At 36.9% G+C, this 17,039-nt stretch overlaps 1 protein-coding gene across 1 annotated transcript in view; it reads left to right on the top strand.

The window, feature by feature from the left end:
• drd2.S (dopamine receptor D2 S homeolog) overlaps positions 1–5,692 on the top strand; it is a 194,839-nt gene extending 189,147 nt beyond the window's left edge. Inside the window, exons 7-8 of the mRNA XM_041571402.1 lie at positions 2,053–2,389; positions 3,620–5,692. Coding sequence (XP_041427336.1) covers positions 2,053–2,389; positions 3,620–3,813 — 531 coding nt within the window. The 3' untranslated portion in view covers positions 3,814–5,692. The remainder of the gene's footprint in view (positions 1–2,052; positions 2,390–3,619) is intronic.
• The last annotated feature ends 11,347 nt before the right edge of the window (positions 5,693–17,039 follow it).

Raw genomic sequence — 17,039 nt, forward strand, 5'->3', positions numbered from 1 at the left:
ACTTTTGTCAGCTGGCATATGTATACCAGCAGAAAAATTACCTGTGTTACCTATATGTTATGAATGTCTGAAATGGCCACAGACTAGATAGAATCTCTTGCTCCAACAGTCCTTCTGGCCCTGCTAGAAAGATAAATAGTTTGGAGCAAATTTAAAGTTGTAATCCAAGCAATAACTGGATAAGTGACAGCTGCCACTTTAATGAGGCACTATACCCCATTGTTTATGATGATTGAATCATGAAACATGTATGGTTATTTCTCGAGCTAACCAGGCCAAACAGGGAACTGAAGCTACTCCTTTTATTGACACTGTGAAGTAGACAATTGCTGTAGACTGGCAGTGCACAAATACACAGAAGTCTAACAATTAGTGCACATATAACTCCTTGTTCGCCCTAACAACAACTAGTGCACAGATAATTCCTTGTTTGCCCTGTTTTGTTCAAGAAACATCAAAAGCCATATGGGAGAATGTAATAAAAGTCAGTAATGGAAAAATATTCAAAAATATTCCTTTGTGTGTATTTAGTATAGCTTTTACAAACCCGGAAACTGTCTAGACACTACTGTACCTCCGTCAGTGGAAGGTTTGCAAATTTTATAGTGCGCCAATGTGCAGTGAATGTAATAAAAGTTCTCACTGGAAAAAGTCATGTTTGCTCCAAAAGATAATGACACCGTCAAGCACTTCTTAAAAGTGCACAATTAAAATTTGTAATGCAATAACAGTTTAAAGTGGACCTGTCATCCAGACACAAAAATCTGTATAATAAAAGTCATTTTCAAATTAAACATGAAATCCAATTTCTATTTTTTATTAAAGCATTCATAGCTGTTGTAAACTCATTTAAAAATCTCAGCTGTCAATCAAATATTGTCTGCCCCTCCTCTATGCCAGTGGCATAGAGGCGGGGCAGACAATCACTTTCACTTTCCATTCAGCACTTCCTAGATGTCACTGCTCTCCACACATTCCCCCATTCTCTTTACCATTTAATTGTGTAGCCAGGACATTGGGATGGACATCAGGTCCCCCATTCTGGTGCACAAACAAGATTCTGAGATGATACAAGGCTTGTCTTAATAACAGTGTCCACAAAATGGCTGCTGCCTGCTTGCTATAATTATGAATTCCCAGACTGAATGAAAAAAGATTCAAATAATTTATATAGTGTAATTAAAGTTCATTTTGCTTGACTAATGTGATAAAATAGGATTTGGAATTTTTTTTTTTTGGGTGACGGGTCCCCTTTAAGGAAGAATATTACATTGCAAATTGCTCATGTTTATACTTATTTGTGCAAATTGTTTTTCTCTTTGTGACTTTTTTTACATTCCCCCAATAGATCTCTCCTGATTGAATTAATAGGCAAAAAGTATATTCAGCACAAGCTGCAGTCATTCATTTTACTCCTGTTTAACAAAGTGTTATAATGACCCTTAATTATATTGATAAATTCAGTAATCATAACATTTTAAATGGTTTTAAACTTGTCCCTGAAAACTCTCCACTCATTAGCAATAAATGTAATAGACAAGGCATTTCAGCCCTTCAAAAATTTAGGAATATTTGTTAATATTTGCCAGGTATGCTAACTACTATGAATTTCTCCAACATACCTCCTACCCCATTACAGTACATCTGTTTCATTGCAATACAATTTTAAGCTATCCATGTTTTATTATCATTTATCCTCCATTTTACTAAGCAAATGCCATAACTAGGGATGCACCAAGTCTGCTATTATGGGATTCAGCCGAATCCAAACCCATATTTGTAAAATAGGACTACAAAGGGTTAAAGATAACTGCACAGTTACATTTTTTTAACTTCCTTGTTTGTGTGAGAAAAAGTTGCGTGGTTTTAAATTTAGATTCAATTCATCCAAACCCTTTGATTAGGCCGAATCCCGAACCGAACTCTGGATTGGCGCATCCCGAGCCATAACAAAAATCCAAGATCTTTTTACAAAAAGTAAATTTTCATTATGCATAATAAAAGGGGCATTTTATATTTATCTTTGTTATGGGTTATTTGATTCTTGTCCAGGAAGCTGGCAACCACCCAGAAGATATGGAAATGGAGATGATGTCAAGCACATCTCCACCAGAGAAAACAAAACACAAGTCTGCTTCTCCTGAACATCAACTTGCTGTGCCAGCTACATCAAACCAGTGCAACAATGTCAACCTACCTACACCAGTGAATAGCCCTTATAAAGCTGAAAATAATGGACATTCAAAAGACAGCACACAGCCTGCCAAAGTTTTTGAGATTCAGTCAATGCCTAATGGGAAAACACGGACCTCCATTAAAACAATGAGCAAGAGAAAGATTTCTCAACACAAGGAAAAAAAAGCAACACAAATGTTAGCCATTGTATTAGGTAGGTATCTTTTGTATGCCTCAAATTAAAGCCACAGTCAAAGCCTCATTGAACAATTAACTGCATGAGATTCATCTCAAAAGATAATTGAAACTTAATTTTATGTTTTCATTTCTCCCAAACTACGCATAAGTAAACATCGTAGCTGCACTTTTAATTTCATCCTGTGTCTTGTGCTTCATAATTTCCATGATTTCAATTACATTTGTATTTACTGTGTATGTTTGTATGGGTATAATTGTGGAAAGAAATATTAAGGAAAATGAAAGCCTTGTAAAAATTCAAAGTCCTCTCTAGAGGCCTCCCTCCCAAATAGCACAGCTGCATGTACCATACTTGGTGGTAAAGTGCAAAGTAACACAGTGAGTTGTTGAGTGTCATCTCACACTACTTGATTTCCTCTTCAGAATCACAAACAAATGCATGCGCAGTTGAAGTCAGGTTTGGATTGGCTGCACATGCTCCTGACATGAGATTGGTAGGAAGAGTTCATCAAGTGACACATGATTGCCCCTCTAATCCCACTGTGCTTCTTTTTTTTTTTTATTAAAACCAGGCATGGAAATTGGGCAATATTGGGGGTGCATTTGATAAGGGAGGAAGAAATCCTCTGAAGGGGTCGCCAGGTTTTAACAAGGGTTTGGTTCTTTACATGCATCAAATCCAAATATTTGTTAAAGTGGAATAGGAAAGTGTAATCTGCCTGTCCATTGATATATTTTGTAACCTACTGTATAATCATTTTGTATAGCTTTCTTTCAGAATACAAATATGGCGCACTCTTTTCTAAATTCGACTAAACAACTTACATTATTTACCTACATGGTTGGTTCGGTCAAATTGGCTAAACAGCTCCCCATATTTTAAACTTTTATGATGTGTGGTCAGAATCTGTTTTGGATTAAGGTGATTCTGATCAAGTTTGCTAGTAAATCTGATAAACCACATTAGTGTTTGTTTATGGTCGTTAGGTGAGCAGACTTTTTCTCAATTGCACATATCTAGGCTTGTTTCAAAGACTTTACTGTTCACTTATGTTACCAATAAAATTGTTTTCCCCAGTATGTAAAATCGAAGCACATTTTACCAGTTACCCCAATGATTTAACAACAGGGGCACTGATAAGACTTCAGCAGTATTTATTACAATAACTCATTACAGATCAACTTTTTTGGGTAAAACTCTCTGTATTATTCCTATTATGGTTATAATCATTATTTTGTCTTTCAGGTGTTTTTATTATTTGCTGGCTTCCTTTCTTCATAACTCACATACTAAATATGCATTGCAATTGTAACATTCCACAGGCCTTGTACAGTGCCTTCACTTGGCTTGGTTACGTGAACAGTGCTGTCAATCCAATTATCTATACCACATTTAATGTGGAGTTCAGAAAGGCCTTCATTAAAATACTTCATTGCTAAAAGACAAGATAGAAGAATGATGCAGTAATCAATAACAAGAAGATACAGGACACAGCAGAGACAAGCAAATCCTGGGTTCCCTTGGACTGGTAGAAATGGTGTTTTGCGAGCAATTATAGCAACTGAATGCTGTTATGTGTAGAGGTCTGTAAAAGGGCACAAGGATGTAACTAAAACAAAGTACTACATTTTGAACAATTGTTTTGGAATTGGGGCTAAGAGTTCTTGCCTTCAAGCAACATTTAGAAGAAGAATCAATTTTAATTGAATTCAGCCATCAGTAATGACCTTACTTAATGGTTTCAGGACACAAATGTATGTCACTGCAGTCTCACCAAAGACGTTGCTATTTTCGCTATGGTCCTCTTTTTAATAGAAGACAAATTAAGATTTGCAGGCACTCCTATGTGAATCATGCCAGTGAAACTATTTTTTTTTCTGCAAACTCTACACCCTACACACTTCTGATTGTGTGCCTTGGGTTTCTATGAAAGTGGTGTTAATGTAAGCTTTCTTAGTGTTTTGGCTCTTTACAGAAGAATAAAAAACAACACAAGACAGCAATGTTAAGGCATCCTTATGCTTACAAATGTAAATATAGCAAGAGTAATTTGACAGAAGCCCAAGCAAAAAAAGTATATATATATATATTATATAGAAATATCAAATCTGTACTGCATGGTGTGTGTTATATTAAAGGATTTCCATTGTCACACCATGTCTATACCTTTGGGAATTCATACTAAACACCTTTTACAATGAGTTTTTCTTTGTCCTACTTTTACATAAAAAATAATATTACTGTGATGGTAACCATAGCACCAGTACAGTATGTCACATATGTTTTCTGCTTAAAGTTGGATTTTCTGTTTAGTTTAAACCAAGGCTTTCCTATTTTAAATTCTACAGGAGGTATTGACCAAACTTTTTGATGTAAAGGTTGCCTTTAAGCTCAGAGAGGTCAGACAGACTTCTGACTGAGATACCTAATGTTTTTTGAAAAACTCGTGAACCTGCAGTACTTAAGTGCAAGTGAAAGAGCACAAGAGGCAGACCAATATAAATGATATCATCAATATTTTAAATAAATATATACTGGTCCTTCAACCATAGTGTGTACCACTATACAGTACATATATTAAATCATTAAGAGCAATTCACTTATAAATATGCAGCATATCTATAATATAGCTATCAGTTCCATTGGCAGCCCTACAATTTACTTTATACTTGTCTCAGTCAAGAATTTTCAGTAAAGGTACATAAATCTGAACTATTGTTCAAATAATCCCCAAAACTGATAGCCCCAATTCATTTTGGTTTGCACATGTCTATGTACTGTATAAGTAAAAAGGCATCATATAACATCTTTCAAAGCTTCTTCCAAAGGACATCATCAATGCAACTCTTATACTGGTATGCAGGTTGCACATATCCAAGTGCATTTTGCTTATATCACATAGCTTTGTCTCTCTTAATATCATTTTATAGCATATAGCAGAAACAATGATTTCCATTGGTTGTAATTTACCACTGATGTGAGATATTGGCAATGGTCAGTGGTCGGAGTCTAAGGTTGGGGATGTACAAATATGACACAATAAGATGCCCCCTAGACTCATTCTTCCATAAATACCATCAGCATCCATAAATCATCATTTAATGATTGCCATCAGTCACATAGCTATACTTTATATAACTAACTAACACTGACTGTATCAGTTCCATATACAAATGCATTCATCTTTATGAATATAGGACATTGCCTTAATGTGTGCCAATTGGCTTAGAATGTTTTAGAAAGATTTTTTCTTAAAGGAGAACTAAAGCCTAACTAAAGACGTAGGATAATTTTGTACATTATGTTTTGGGATTCTGTATCAGCCCAACGCAATCACAACCCTTTAGCAGAGAAGATCTGTGTCTCCAAAGATGCCCCAGTAGTTCCCCATCTTCTTTTCTGCTGATTCACTGCACATGCTCTGTGCTGCTGTCACTTACTGAGCTTAGGGACCCACTCACAATGTACTGAATATATATATATATATATATATATCCATATTCGTCTGGGTGGCACACTGTATCACATCGATTACCCGGGTGCACGGTAAAAATTCATACACTGTTCAAATGACCAGCAACTCCAGGGGTTTCAGTGAAAAAAGTTTTGTATTTAGATAAGTGCAGTTACAGCCAACGTGACGTTTCGGTCCACTCAGGACCTTTCTTAAGGCAACTCCACCCTACACCCATAGGGGTATAAGTAGCCAATAGTTTTTCACTGAAACCCCTGGAGTTGCTGGTCATTTGAACAGTATATATATATATATATATATATATATATATATATATATATTCAGCACAGAAAGCAGTTTAAGTAGCATCAGAATTTAATTATCAGCCCTGTAGCATCATCTTATATTATAGGCCAACCTCATTTTCTGCTTGGTAATTTGCACCGACCCCTAAGCTTAGCTTCTCAACAGCTGCTCAGAGACCATTGAGCATGCGAGTGTCGCAGACACTTTCCAAGATGGTGACCCCCTGTGACAAGTTTGAAGTTCTGAATCATTGCTGCTATTGCCAATCTGAAACTTTAGGCTGGTGCGATAAGCTCAATATATAACATAAGAAATTTGATCCACATTAATTTTTAGGGTTTAGTTCTCCTTTAAATTATTACTATAAAACAAGGTATTATGGTGGAACTGATCTATTTTACAAAATATTTTTTTACAGCAATTTATAGTGTTTGTGTTTTAGCATCACCTGTTCCTATGAGTTAATGGGCAAAGAACCTGTATAAAGTAGATTCGGTCAGGAAACAACCTGTAGCTTTAGGTGCTAGATACTCCAATGTTTAGCATTCTGTAGGCCAGAAGTAGATGATTGGTAGCCAGATCTCCTAGTTTCCTTAATAATGTAAGAAATAAAGAATGTTCTCATAAATGGAAGAACAGATATGAATGTGAAGACGATCAACTTAACTGTAAGAGAATACATCCAAAAAGTTTAAAGCTGCTAAATTATGCAATGTATAGAGCTAGAGGTTCATTATTTTATTACATACATCATATACTATGGGGCAGATTTATCAAAGGTCGAGATGAAGTTTCAAAGTGAAAAACTTCACATTTTGAATTATTTTTTGTGTACTTCGACTAGGGAATAGTCATACTTCGATTCTAGTTTGAAAAAACGTAGAAATTCGAAGGTTGAATTTTTTTGAAGTACTGTCTCTTTAAAACTTCGACTTCGACCATTCGCCACCTAAATGCTGCCGAAGTGCTGTTTTAGCCTATGGGGGACCTCATACAACCTGTATGGAGGCAATTGGGGGAGTTTGGGAGATCGAAGGTCGAAGTTAAAAAAACTTCGAATCGAAGTACGATCGTACAATTCGAAGTAGGCTGAATTCGGCCCACTTCAACCCCAAAAAAACTTTGATATCCATTCGATTGGTCTTTTTGAATTCGAAGTTCGACCGTAGACCTTGTATGTATATGTATGTATACTGCAATATTCATCTAGTTAGGCACACAGGATATACATTTACAAGAAAGTACTTCATAGTGAAGTTTCCATATAAACATACAGCATCAGTACTTAATAGTGATGGGTGAATACATTTGTCTAGCATGAATTTGCAGCGAGTTCCAGCGTTTCGCCACCGGCAGATAAATTTGCGAAAATACGCCGGTAAGAATTCGCCGGCGGCAATTTACGTTTTTTTCGTAAAAAATGTTCGAATTGCTTGATTTTTTTCGTGAAAACGTTTGAAGTGCTCTGTTTTTTTTGTGAAAACATTCAAATTGCTAGATTTTTTCGTGAAAACTTTCGAATTTCACAATTTTTTCATGAAAATGGTAGAATTTCACAATTTTTTCGGGAGCTTTTCCGATTTTTCGCAAATTTTGTGGGAAATGCGCAAATTTTTTGCCAAACGGGAGAGATTTGCCCATCATTAGTAATTAAACAATCAATGCATTGTATTTGCTCCTATAAAATAACAGCAAAATGTATAACAAATGCTTACTGTAGTTTAAATTAGCATTAAAGTGAGTGGACATTTATTTTGTGCTGACTTTTTTGTCTCTGCAACATTTTTGTCCTAATGCATTGGGTGTTATTTCTTATATGTGACTTTTTTGTCTCTGCAACAATTTTGTCTTGGTGACTTTTTTGTTGTGGCAAAATTTTTTGCATCAGATTTTTGCAGCAGTTTCACAAAAAAAATTGCAGATGGCAAAGTGTGGAAAAAAATTCACTCATCACTAGTTATAGGTTACTGCTCTTGGTCAAACTAAATGTCTTTTATTACATATGGGGGGAAGTTTGCCCATGCTAATATATATCTTCAGGTATAGATTGTATAGGTATTTCCCAATTATTCGCCCATGCATCCATACAAAATCTCTCCAGTTCAGTTAAATTTGATGGCTGCCAAGCATGGACAGCCTGCTTCAAATCATCCCATAGATGTTCCATGATATTCAAGTCAGGGGACTGTGATGGCCATTCTACAATATTGTACTTCTCCCTCTGCATAAATGCCTTTGTAGATTTCCAAGTGTGTTTAGGGTCATTTTCTTGTTGGAATATCCAACCCCTGCGTAACTTCAACTTTGTGACTGATGCTTGAACATTATCATGAAGAATTTGTTGATATTGAGTTGAATTCATCTGACCCTCGACTTTAACAAGGGCCCCAGTCCCTGAACAAACCACACAGCCCCACATCATGCTGGAACCTCCACCAAATTTGACAGTAGGTAGTGGGTTTCTTTCTTGGAATGCGTTGTTCTTCTTCCGCCTAAATTTTTAACTAAATTCTTGTCTCATCAATCCAAAGCACTTTGTTCCAAAATGACTGTGGCTTGTCTAAATGAGTTTTTGCATACAACAAGCGACTCTGTGGCGTGAGTGCTGAAAGGGCTTCTTTCTCATCACCCTGACATTCAGATGTTCTCTATGCAAATTGCTCTGAAATGTAGAACGATGTACAGATACACCATCTGCAGCAAGATGTTCTTGCAGGTCTTTGAAACTGCATATGAGGGCAAGGTTGCTTTGTGCTTATTTAAGCAATCCTGAATCTTTTCTTTTTGTTTCTTGTGGAGGTTCACTATAACTATACAGTCATATGAAAAAGTTTGGGAACCCCTCTTAATGCTTTGGAGTTTTGTTTGTCATTGGCTGAGCTTTTAAAGTAGCAACTTCCTTTTAATATATAACATGCTTTATGGAAACAGTAGTATTTCAGCAGTGACATAACGTTTATTGGATTAACAAAAAATATACAATATGCATCATAACAAAATTAGACAGGTGCATAAATTTGGGAACCCCAACAGAGATATTACATCAATACTTAGTTAATCCTCCTTTTGCAAATTTAACAGCCTCTAGACACCTCCTATAGCCTTTGACGAGTGGCTGTATTCTGGGTGGTGGTATTTTTGACCATTCATCCATACAAAATCTCTCCAGTTCAGTTAAATTTGATGGCTGCCGAGCATGGACAGCCTGCTTCAAATCATCCCAAAGATTTTCGATGATATTCAAGTCGGGGGACTGTGACGGCCATTTCAGAAATGACTTTGTAAATTTTGAAGTGTGTTTAGGGTCATTGTCTTGTTGGAATATCCAACCCCTGCGTAACTTCAACTTTGTGATTGATGCTTGAACATTATCCTGAAGAATTTGTTGATATTGGGTTGAATTCATCCAACCCTCGACTTTAACTAGGGCCCCAGTCCCTGAACAAACCACACAGCCCCACAGCATGATGGAACCTCCACCAATTTTGACAGTAGGTAGCAGGTGTTTTTCTTGGAATGCGGTGTTCTTCTTCCGCCATGCAAAGCACTTTTTGTTATGAACAAATAACTAATTTTTTGTCTCATCAGTCCAAAGCACTTTGTTCCAAAATGACTGTGGCTTGTCTTAATGAGTTTTTGCATAAAACAAGTGACTCTGGTAGTGGCGTGAGTGCTGAAAGGGCTTCTTTCTTATTACCCTGCCATACAGATGTTCTTTGTGCAAATTGAGCTGAATTGTAGAATGATATACACCATCTGCTGCAAGGTCTTTGGAGGTGATCTTTGGGTTGTCTGTAACCATTCTCACAATCCTCCGCATATGCAACTCCTGAATTTTTCTTGGCCTGCCAGACCTGGGTTTTACAGCAACTGTGCCTGTGGCCTTCCATTGACAGATTAAATTCCTTACAGTTGAAACTGACAGTTTAAACCTCTGAGATCTTTTGTAGCCTTCCCCTAAACCATGATATTGAACAATCTTTGCTTTCAGATCTTTTGAGAGTTGTTTTGAGGATCCCATGCTGTCACTCTGCAGAGGAGAGTCAAACAGAAGCACAACTTGCAATTGGCCACCTTAAATACATTTTCTCATGATTGGACAAATCTGCCTATGAAATTCAAGGCTTAATGAGCTAATCCAAACAATTTGGTGTTGCCAGTAATCAGTATTGAGCAGTTACATGCATTCAAAATTACAAAATTACAAGAGTACCCAAATTTTTGCACAGCCAGTTTTTCACATTTGATTTAATATCATACAACTGAATACTGCTTCACTAAAAATCTTTGTTCAGAAAACACCCCAGTACTCTGGGAAAATGAAAGACATACCACTGTTATCATTTTTGTTGAAAGTGGAGTAAATTATTATGCAGACTGAGTGGAGTTCCCAAATATATTTCATACGACTGTTTATGAACATTATGGCAAAAATACAGTCAAATGCTTACCAACTGGCAGTTCTTTTCTTGTCATACTCAAATATGTCTCAAGTAAATATTGACAATCTTGTTGACTTTGTTTCTGGCGAATAAGCATATAAACTTTTGTTCTAGCAAATATACAAATATAAAGACATTCAATTCAATCTGTTATACTTGCTATAAAATGAGATGTTTCCATTTGCCATTGATTGTGCAGTATTGTGAACTACTGTGCAAGCACTGACATTGACACCTAAAAGAAATCTGTGAATGTTGTCAAATAATACTGTCATAAATGGCACAGGTTCTGCTATGTGCCACATTAAAGATCACTGAATGATTATGTCGTTATGTGTGATTAAGATTAAGGTAAGTGATGTTTTCCTTTTGCTTTAACTTCCTTGACACCTGATAATAAACAAGTGATTATGCTATATCTATCCTATCATCTATCTATCTATCTATCTATCTATCTATCTATCTATCTATCTATCTATCTATCTATCTATCATCTATCTATTATCTATCTATCTATCTATCTATCTATCTATCTATCTATCTATCTATCTATCTATCTATCTATTTATTTTTAACAGTGCTACTGTAGGTTATACCTTGTCAGATCATTTAGGCTAGCCATCTTTTATCTGTTGTCTAAACAAAGCCCTGCCTGGTAAACTGAGTTTAATGAAGCATATGAACAGTGTTTTTAAAATTATGAGGTGGGCCATGGAGGGGCTTGAAACAATGGTGGCGGGGGGGGGGGTGGGGGTTGACTCACTACTATTCTAGAAATAGTGCTGACTAAGCAGCAATAATGTGTACATGTATTTTTTGGCATTTTATACTATATTTGTTTATATTAATTGCCATGTAATGCTATGGTCAGAGCAATCATCCAATGAGCCGGTAGCATAAAGTCATCTGTTTAAAAACATCTAATTAGTTGCCAAATGTTGACAAACTTTAAACCGTCAATTATATTACCCCCCAGAAGGCTCTTCCATAGCATTAAAGTGACAGTAGCATAAAAATTACGTCAAGAATGTAGGCAGATACAATAAAATGAAATACATCTACAGACAAAATTCACCCCTACATTAAAAATAATATATAACTAATTACAACTTATAGCTAATAGATACACTCACAGAATCATGCAAACACCACTCCTCATTAAGGCCAACAAAAGATAAAGAATTTTATCTTCTGATCAAAAATCTTTCACTGTGTAGGAGTAAATGCAGTATCTCTTTATAATATCCTCTCAAGAGAGAATTTGCAATTTCCAGTTCAAGCCATTCAATTCTTAGAAATGCAGTCATTATCTTCTTCTTGATCAAATCACACTCAGTGATGTTATTTTTATGCTCCTTTATCCTCCTCACTTGCCTTTATGTCCAACTGACATGGACCTTGCTACAGGGACATGTAAATGCAAAGACAACAAATTATATTTTTCAGCCATTAGTAAATATATCCAAACATGTACAGAATGTACATTTAAATATACATCAGACAAAATGTCTTTCAAGCATTCATAATGCGGAAACTGACACTAATGATGTTTATACAGCCAAATAAATGGTGGACATTTATATAAGTGATTATGTCATTAGATGCACAGAGGGTGAGAAGTGGAATGCTATGGAAATTACAGATAAGCATTGGGTGTTTTGAGGAACCTACCAGGAAAATATGATGATGGGTATCACATCACTGAGAACACCATTGTAATGTATGCATCATATCAAACCAGCATACAGGCTACGTTCAAACCAAAAAGGAAACAATATGCAAGACTGATGCATTAGTAGGGATTGGTTAGAGATACTCAATTTTTCCCTCAATCAGAATTTGTACAAATTAGAGGAGAGGTATCCCTTTACTTCTGAAAATATAGACAGATGTCTTTCCACTGAGTATTTTAAGAACAATGGGAGCTGCATTGCAAACAATATTTTTCTTGGATGTGCATTGTTTTATTTTCAAAATCCATTACTGATTTTTATATTCCTGTGAGATTGAAGCAGGTCTATCTGCTCCGCTTCACTATTTTTCTTTCATCCTCTCTATTTCACTCTACCCCTATCAACAAGCTCTTTAAATAATCCCTCTAGTCTGTTACCTAATTCTTATTCTAAGCATGGAATCACCATAACCTTATTCATAAAGTGGATGAAAGCACAATGCTCAATGATGGTTGTAAACACTGGTTACTCAACCAAATTATAGCCATTTTGCTGGACTGCAAATCAACATATTATGAATGATTTAAAGGACAAGGAAAGGTTAAAATAAAGTATTTTGCTCCGCATAGCATTGTCAAACTAAGTTCAAAGCACTTACTGTTTTCTTTAAATTTGCTTCCATTCTCTTTGAATGCTCCAGTGTTCAAAGGCTCCCCGTAGCTCTACAGTGACATTACTGCATTACTACCCTTACACACCCCCACTGTTCAATAGTCTCCTTATAATAGAATCTTTTCCTCTTTCATTATAGCCATGCGGGGTTAAGTAAAAGCACATGCGCAATAGCTGAAACATGCCAGGAAAAGCTCACACAGATGTCAGAGATAGAAGGGTGATTTACACAAGTCAAAATGCCTTAACAGAAAAAAAAAAAAAAACCTAGCGATTCCCTACACTATAAGGAGAATTAACATTCTATCAAACAAGGATAAATATGCTTTAGTTCTCCTTTAAGCTGAAAGCTATAGTCCAGCAAGAGCTAGGTTGTATGCTAAATGCAATATTACACAATAAAACTTTTCTCCAAATCTCAAAAGCCCCAATCAGTGCAGAGTCCTCCAATGAAAATCCGACATGATGTATACATCTGGCTTCACATTCTCTGTTCCTATAATTGGAGCTGAAAACATTAAATATATATTTTTAGCAATGATTGTCATTGATGTCCAAATGTTTATGGCAAAATATAGTGTAATTTGTCAATCCAAATCTGCACAGTAATGTTAAAATTTCAGAAAAACTGTTACATTAAGTTTTCCCAAAACTCTGGAAAAAAACACCAAGGTCCTGGTCTAGGCTCAAACTTTTGCGTTTTGCTTCGGGAAGAGCCCTCCTCCACTTGGATGCTGCCATGTCTTAATGGGAGAGAACCAAGGAGAAAGTTCTGGGCAGACAAGGGAACTGTAATGTAAGACAGGAAGGACAGGGAACAGGATGCGTAGTGGAGGAACAGGCCAAGGTCAATACTAATCAAGCAGTACTGTACAAAATCAGGAGCCAGAGGTGTAGTCAAAGTCACAGGCTGAGGTCAAAACCAATCATTAATGTCGTACAAAGTCAGGATCCGGAAGAATGGTCTACAACAGGGAAAGGTCGGTGCAGGTAGCGGACAAGCAGAGGTCAGGGACAGTCATGGGTCAAGAACTTGGTTGAGGCCCCTTTAAATATTTGAATTTAATTGTGCACAGCACAGAGTATTAAAAGGACGTGCACATTTTGATGCACCTGCCCCACCACCCCACTAGATCACCAGCTACTGTTACAAAAGCTTGATGACTGATGTTGCAGGATTCTCACTGGTGAATATTTATGCATCAATAATAAGGTTTGGCCTTTGCATTTGAATAGAGAATTTGTAAACATTGAGGATTTATATCATTCTAAAATTGTTAGGGATGAGTTTTACTTCCACATATTGATCAGGTGTATATATGGTTACAATGCCATATTGATATATTATCCAGAACAGAAAAGTTGGATGGTGAAAAAAATATATTTATTTAGCCTACTGACATATGACATAAGGCAACTTTTCAAGCATAAGCAGGTCTTTTTCCAATACAGGATAAAATGCCATAGATCACTGATGACATAGAACAGTCTATTGCTCATAATAAAGAAAGCACAAAACAGCCATAAAGAACAGAATACTTTTTATATCAAGGAGAACTAAACCCTAAAAATTAATATGGCTAGAAATGCCATATTTTATATTCTGAACTTACTGCACCAGCCTAAAGTTTCAGCAATGATACAGGTCTTTAAACTTGTCACAGGGGTTCACCATCTTGGAAAGTGTCTATGATGCTCACATGCTCAGTGGGCTCTGAGCAGCTGTTGAGAAGCTAAATTTAGGGATTGTTGTAAAGTAACAGGCAGAAAATTAAGTTGGTCTGTAATATAAGCTGATGTTAAAAGGATATGTAAGGACCCATAGGGTTAAGTTCCCCTATGGTCCAAAAATCTCTGCATGATTGGAAATCCTCTGCTGTGGCCAGCTAAGTGTTGGACTTAAACTGGATCTGGGAGGGGGAGTGACTCCATTGTCCCATGTACAGTGAGCCCTGGCGGATTCCAGATTTGGCCAAAAGGTTTTGCATAAGGAGTATAAAAAGCTGAGTTGCCATGTGCTCAGTGCTTTTTTCAGTTTCACTTCAGCAGGAGTGAAAAGGAATTTCAGCAAATATGTAAGGGGTCTAAGAAGTTTGAGAGGCCCTGGGGGGCTTGGGGTACAGGGCCCCAAGTCTGGTGAGCTCAACCCAGGAGGGTTTAGAATTTGGAGGCAGCGGAGAGGCTGTGACAGCAGCTGCCTCTGGATGGATGCTGATTTGAAAGGGGGCTTGTGAGGTGTTGAGTGTTGAAGATGTGCCCTGAAGAATGAAGCAAATTTGACGTGCTCAGCTACAATTATTTTGGTACCTGACCCATCTGTGTGAGTTCCTGGTGAGTTGTGCCTGAGGGAGCGTAGTGAAAGGCTCCAGTGTGTCCCCTGTTTGAGTACAGGCATTGTTCATGTGCCTGCTATGCATGAGCAACTACCCCTGTCCATCTGGAGAGGTATTTGGATAGGTAGTGCTACCTGGGGAAAGTTAAGACCGTGACTCTCTTTTTCCACCAGGAGTGCGGGACTTTTTCCTTGAGAAAGACTGTGCAAGGGTTGAATTTACCACATGGGTCCCCGGGGCAGGGATGATATAAATATTTGACTGCATTTTTATTTATTCACTTATTTAAAGTTCATTCTTGGTTTATTGCAATTAGCATGTTTCATTATTTGTTCCTAGTGGTGCCACCCGTAGGTGTATCCCCGGATCCCACTTGGTGGAGGCACTGCCATTGAGAGGAATTCCCAATACCCTTTCATTTAGCAAAGGGGATTCAGGACCTGTGTATGGTAAGAAATTGGTGATGTTCATCCTATGATACATGAAGTTAAGGGGTTAAAATAGGGTTACAGCTAATGCTAGTTGCACTGGTTTCTGTGATGCCATGTAGTAATTATTTGTATTAATTACTAATCATTCTCATAAGGTGACATTTATATTCTGTATAGTGTAAGTCTGTCCTTAAGTTCAGTAAGTGTAGGCAGCACAGAATATGCAGTGAATCAGCAGTAAAGAAGATGGGGGGCTACTGAAGCATCTTTGGAGGAACAGATGTTCATTGTTAAAGGGCTTTGTTTACCTTGAGTAGGTACAGAAGCCCAAAACATAATGTACAACATTTCTTTCTTACTTCTTTAGTTAAGCTTTACTTCTTCTTTACTTCTTCTTTAAATCTCCCCTCTATATGAGAAGGCAAAACACAATACTGTGTATTTTTCTAATCTCTGTTTGTTTCATGGTCCTACCATGAAATTTTCACCAATTGTCATAATTCATTACTCACTTCTTATTCCACCCCCATTCGATTTCTCAAAATTCCCCTTAGGCATTACATTGTCACTTTCAAGTTGTCACATTGTTAATTTCTGGAGGTCACAATTTAAATCCCTGTTTTAATTTTTCCTTTCAGTTTACACTATTACATGTTGCTGTGCAATGCTGAAAAAGTCAAGAGGCAAACTGTGCAAGAATTAAATTGTATATATATCATCACAATCAAATGACTGATGCTACCTGAAAATGTGTAATCTTGATTTAACTAACTACATTGCAGCCTGACATCTTCTAGCACAGAATAATTGATTATTAGATGGTGAGTACAGTAATAATGAGGGAGTCTAGTATCAACAGCACATGAGAAGAATATGAATAACACCAGGGGTGTAACTACAGAGGAAGCAGACCTTGTGGCTGCAGGAGGAGCCAGGAGGTATAGGGGCCACTTAAGGTTCTAATTAATGAGAAATGTCAGCATATATTGGTAAAACAGGACAACCTCTGGATATGTTGGGAGCCCTAAAATGAATTTGCAGTGGGGCCCATTAACATTTAGTTACACCTCTTAATAAAACTATTAATACTGTATTTTTGCCAACATGGGTTTATGTGCAACAGATCTTGCCAGACAGTGTATGTGAATAACTTTCTAATAACTTTGCTAAAGCATTATTACAGTACCACACAGAAGGATACTGCCTATATTAAAGTCAAAATATAAAATCCCATTCCCAATCTTCTGCGCTTCAGTTTCTGCTCTAACTCCCCCTGCACAGATTTCAGCCTAAACAGATCTTTGCAGCAAATTCACAGAAGGGTGCATTTTCATCCTGCGAAGGCTTCGCCGCA

This window comes from Xenopus laevis, chromosome 7S, assembly GCF_017654675.1.
Source record: "Xenopus laevis strain J_2021 chromosome 7S, Xenopus_laevis_v10.1, whole genome shotgun sequence".
Classification (NCBI taxonomy): domain Eukaryota; kingdom Metazoa; phylum Chordata; class Amphibia; order Anura; family Pipidae; genus Xenopus; species Xenopus laevis.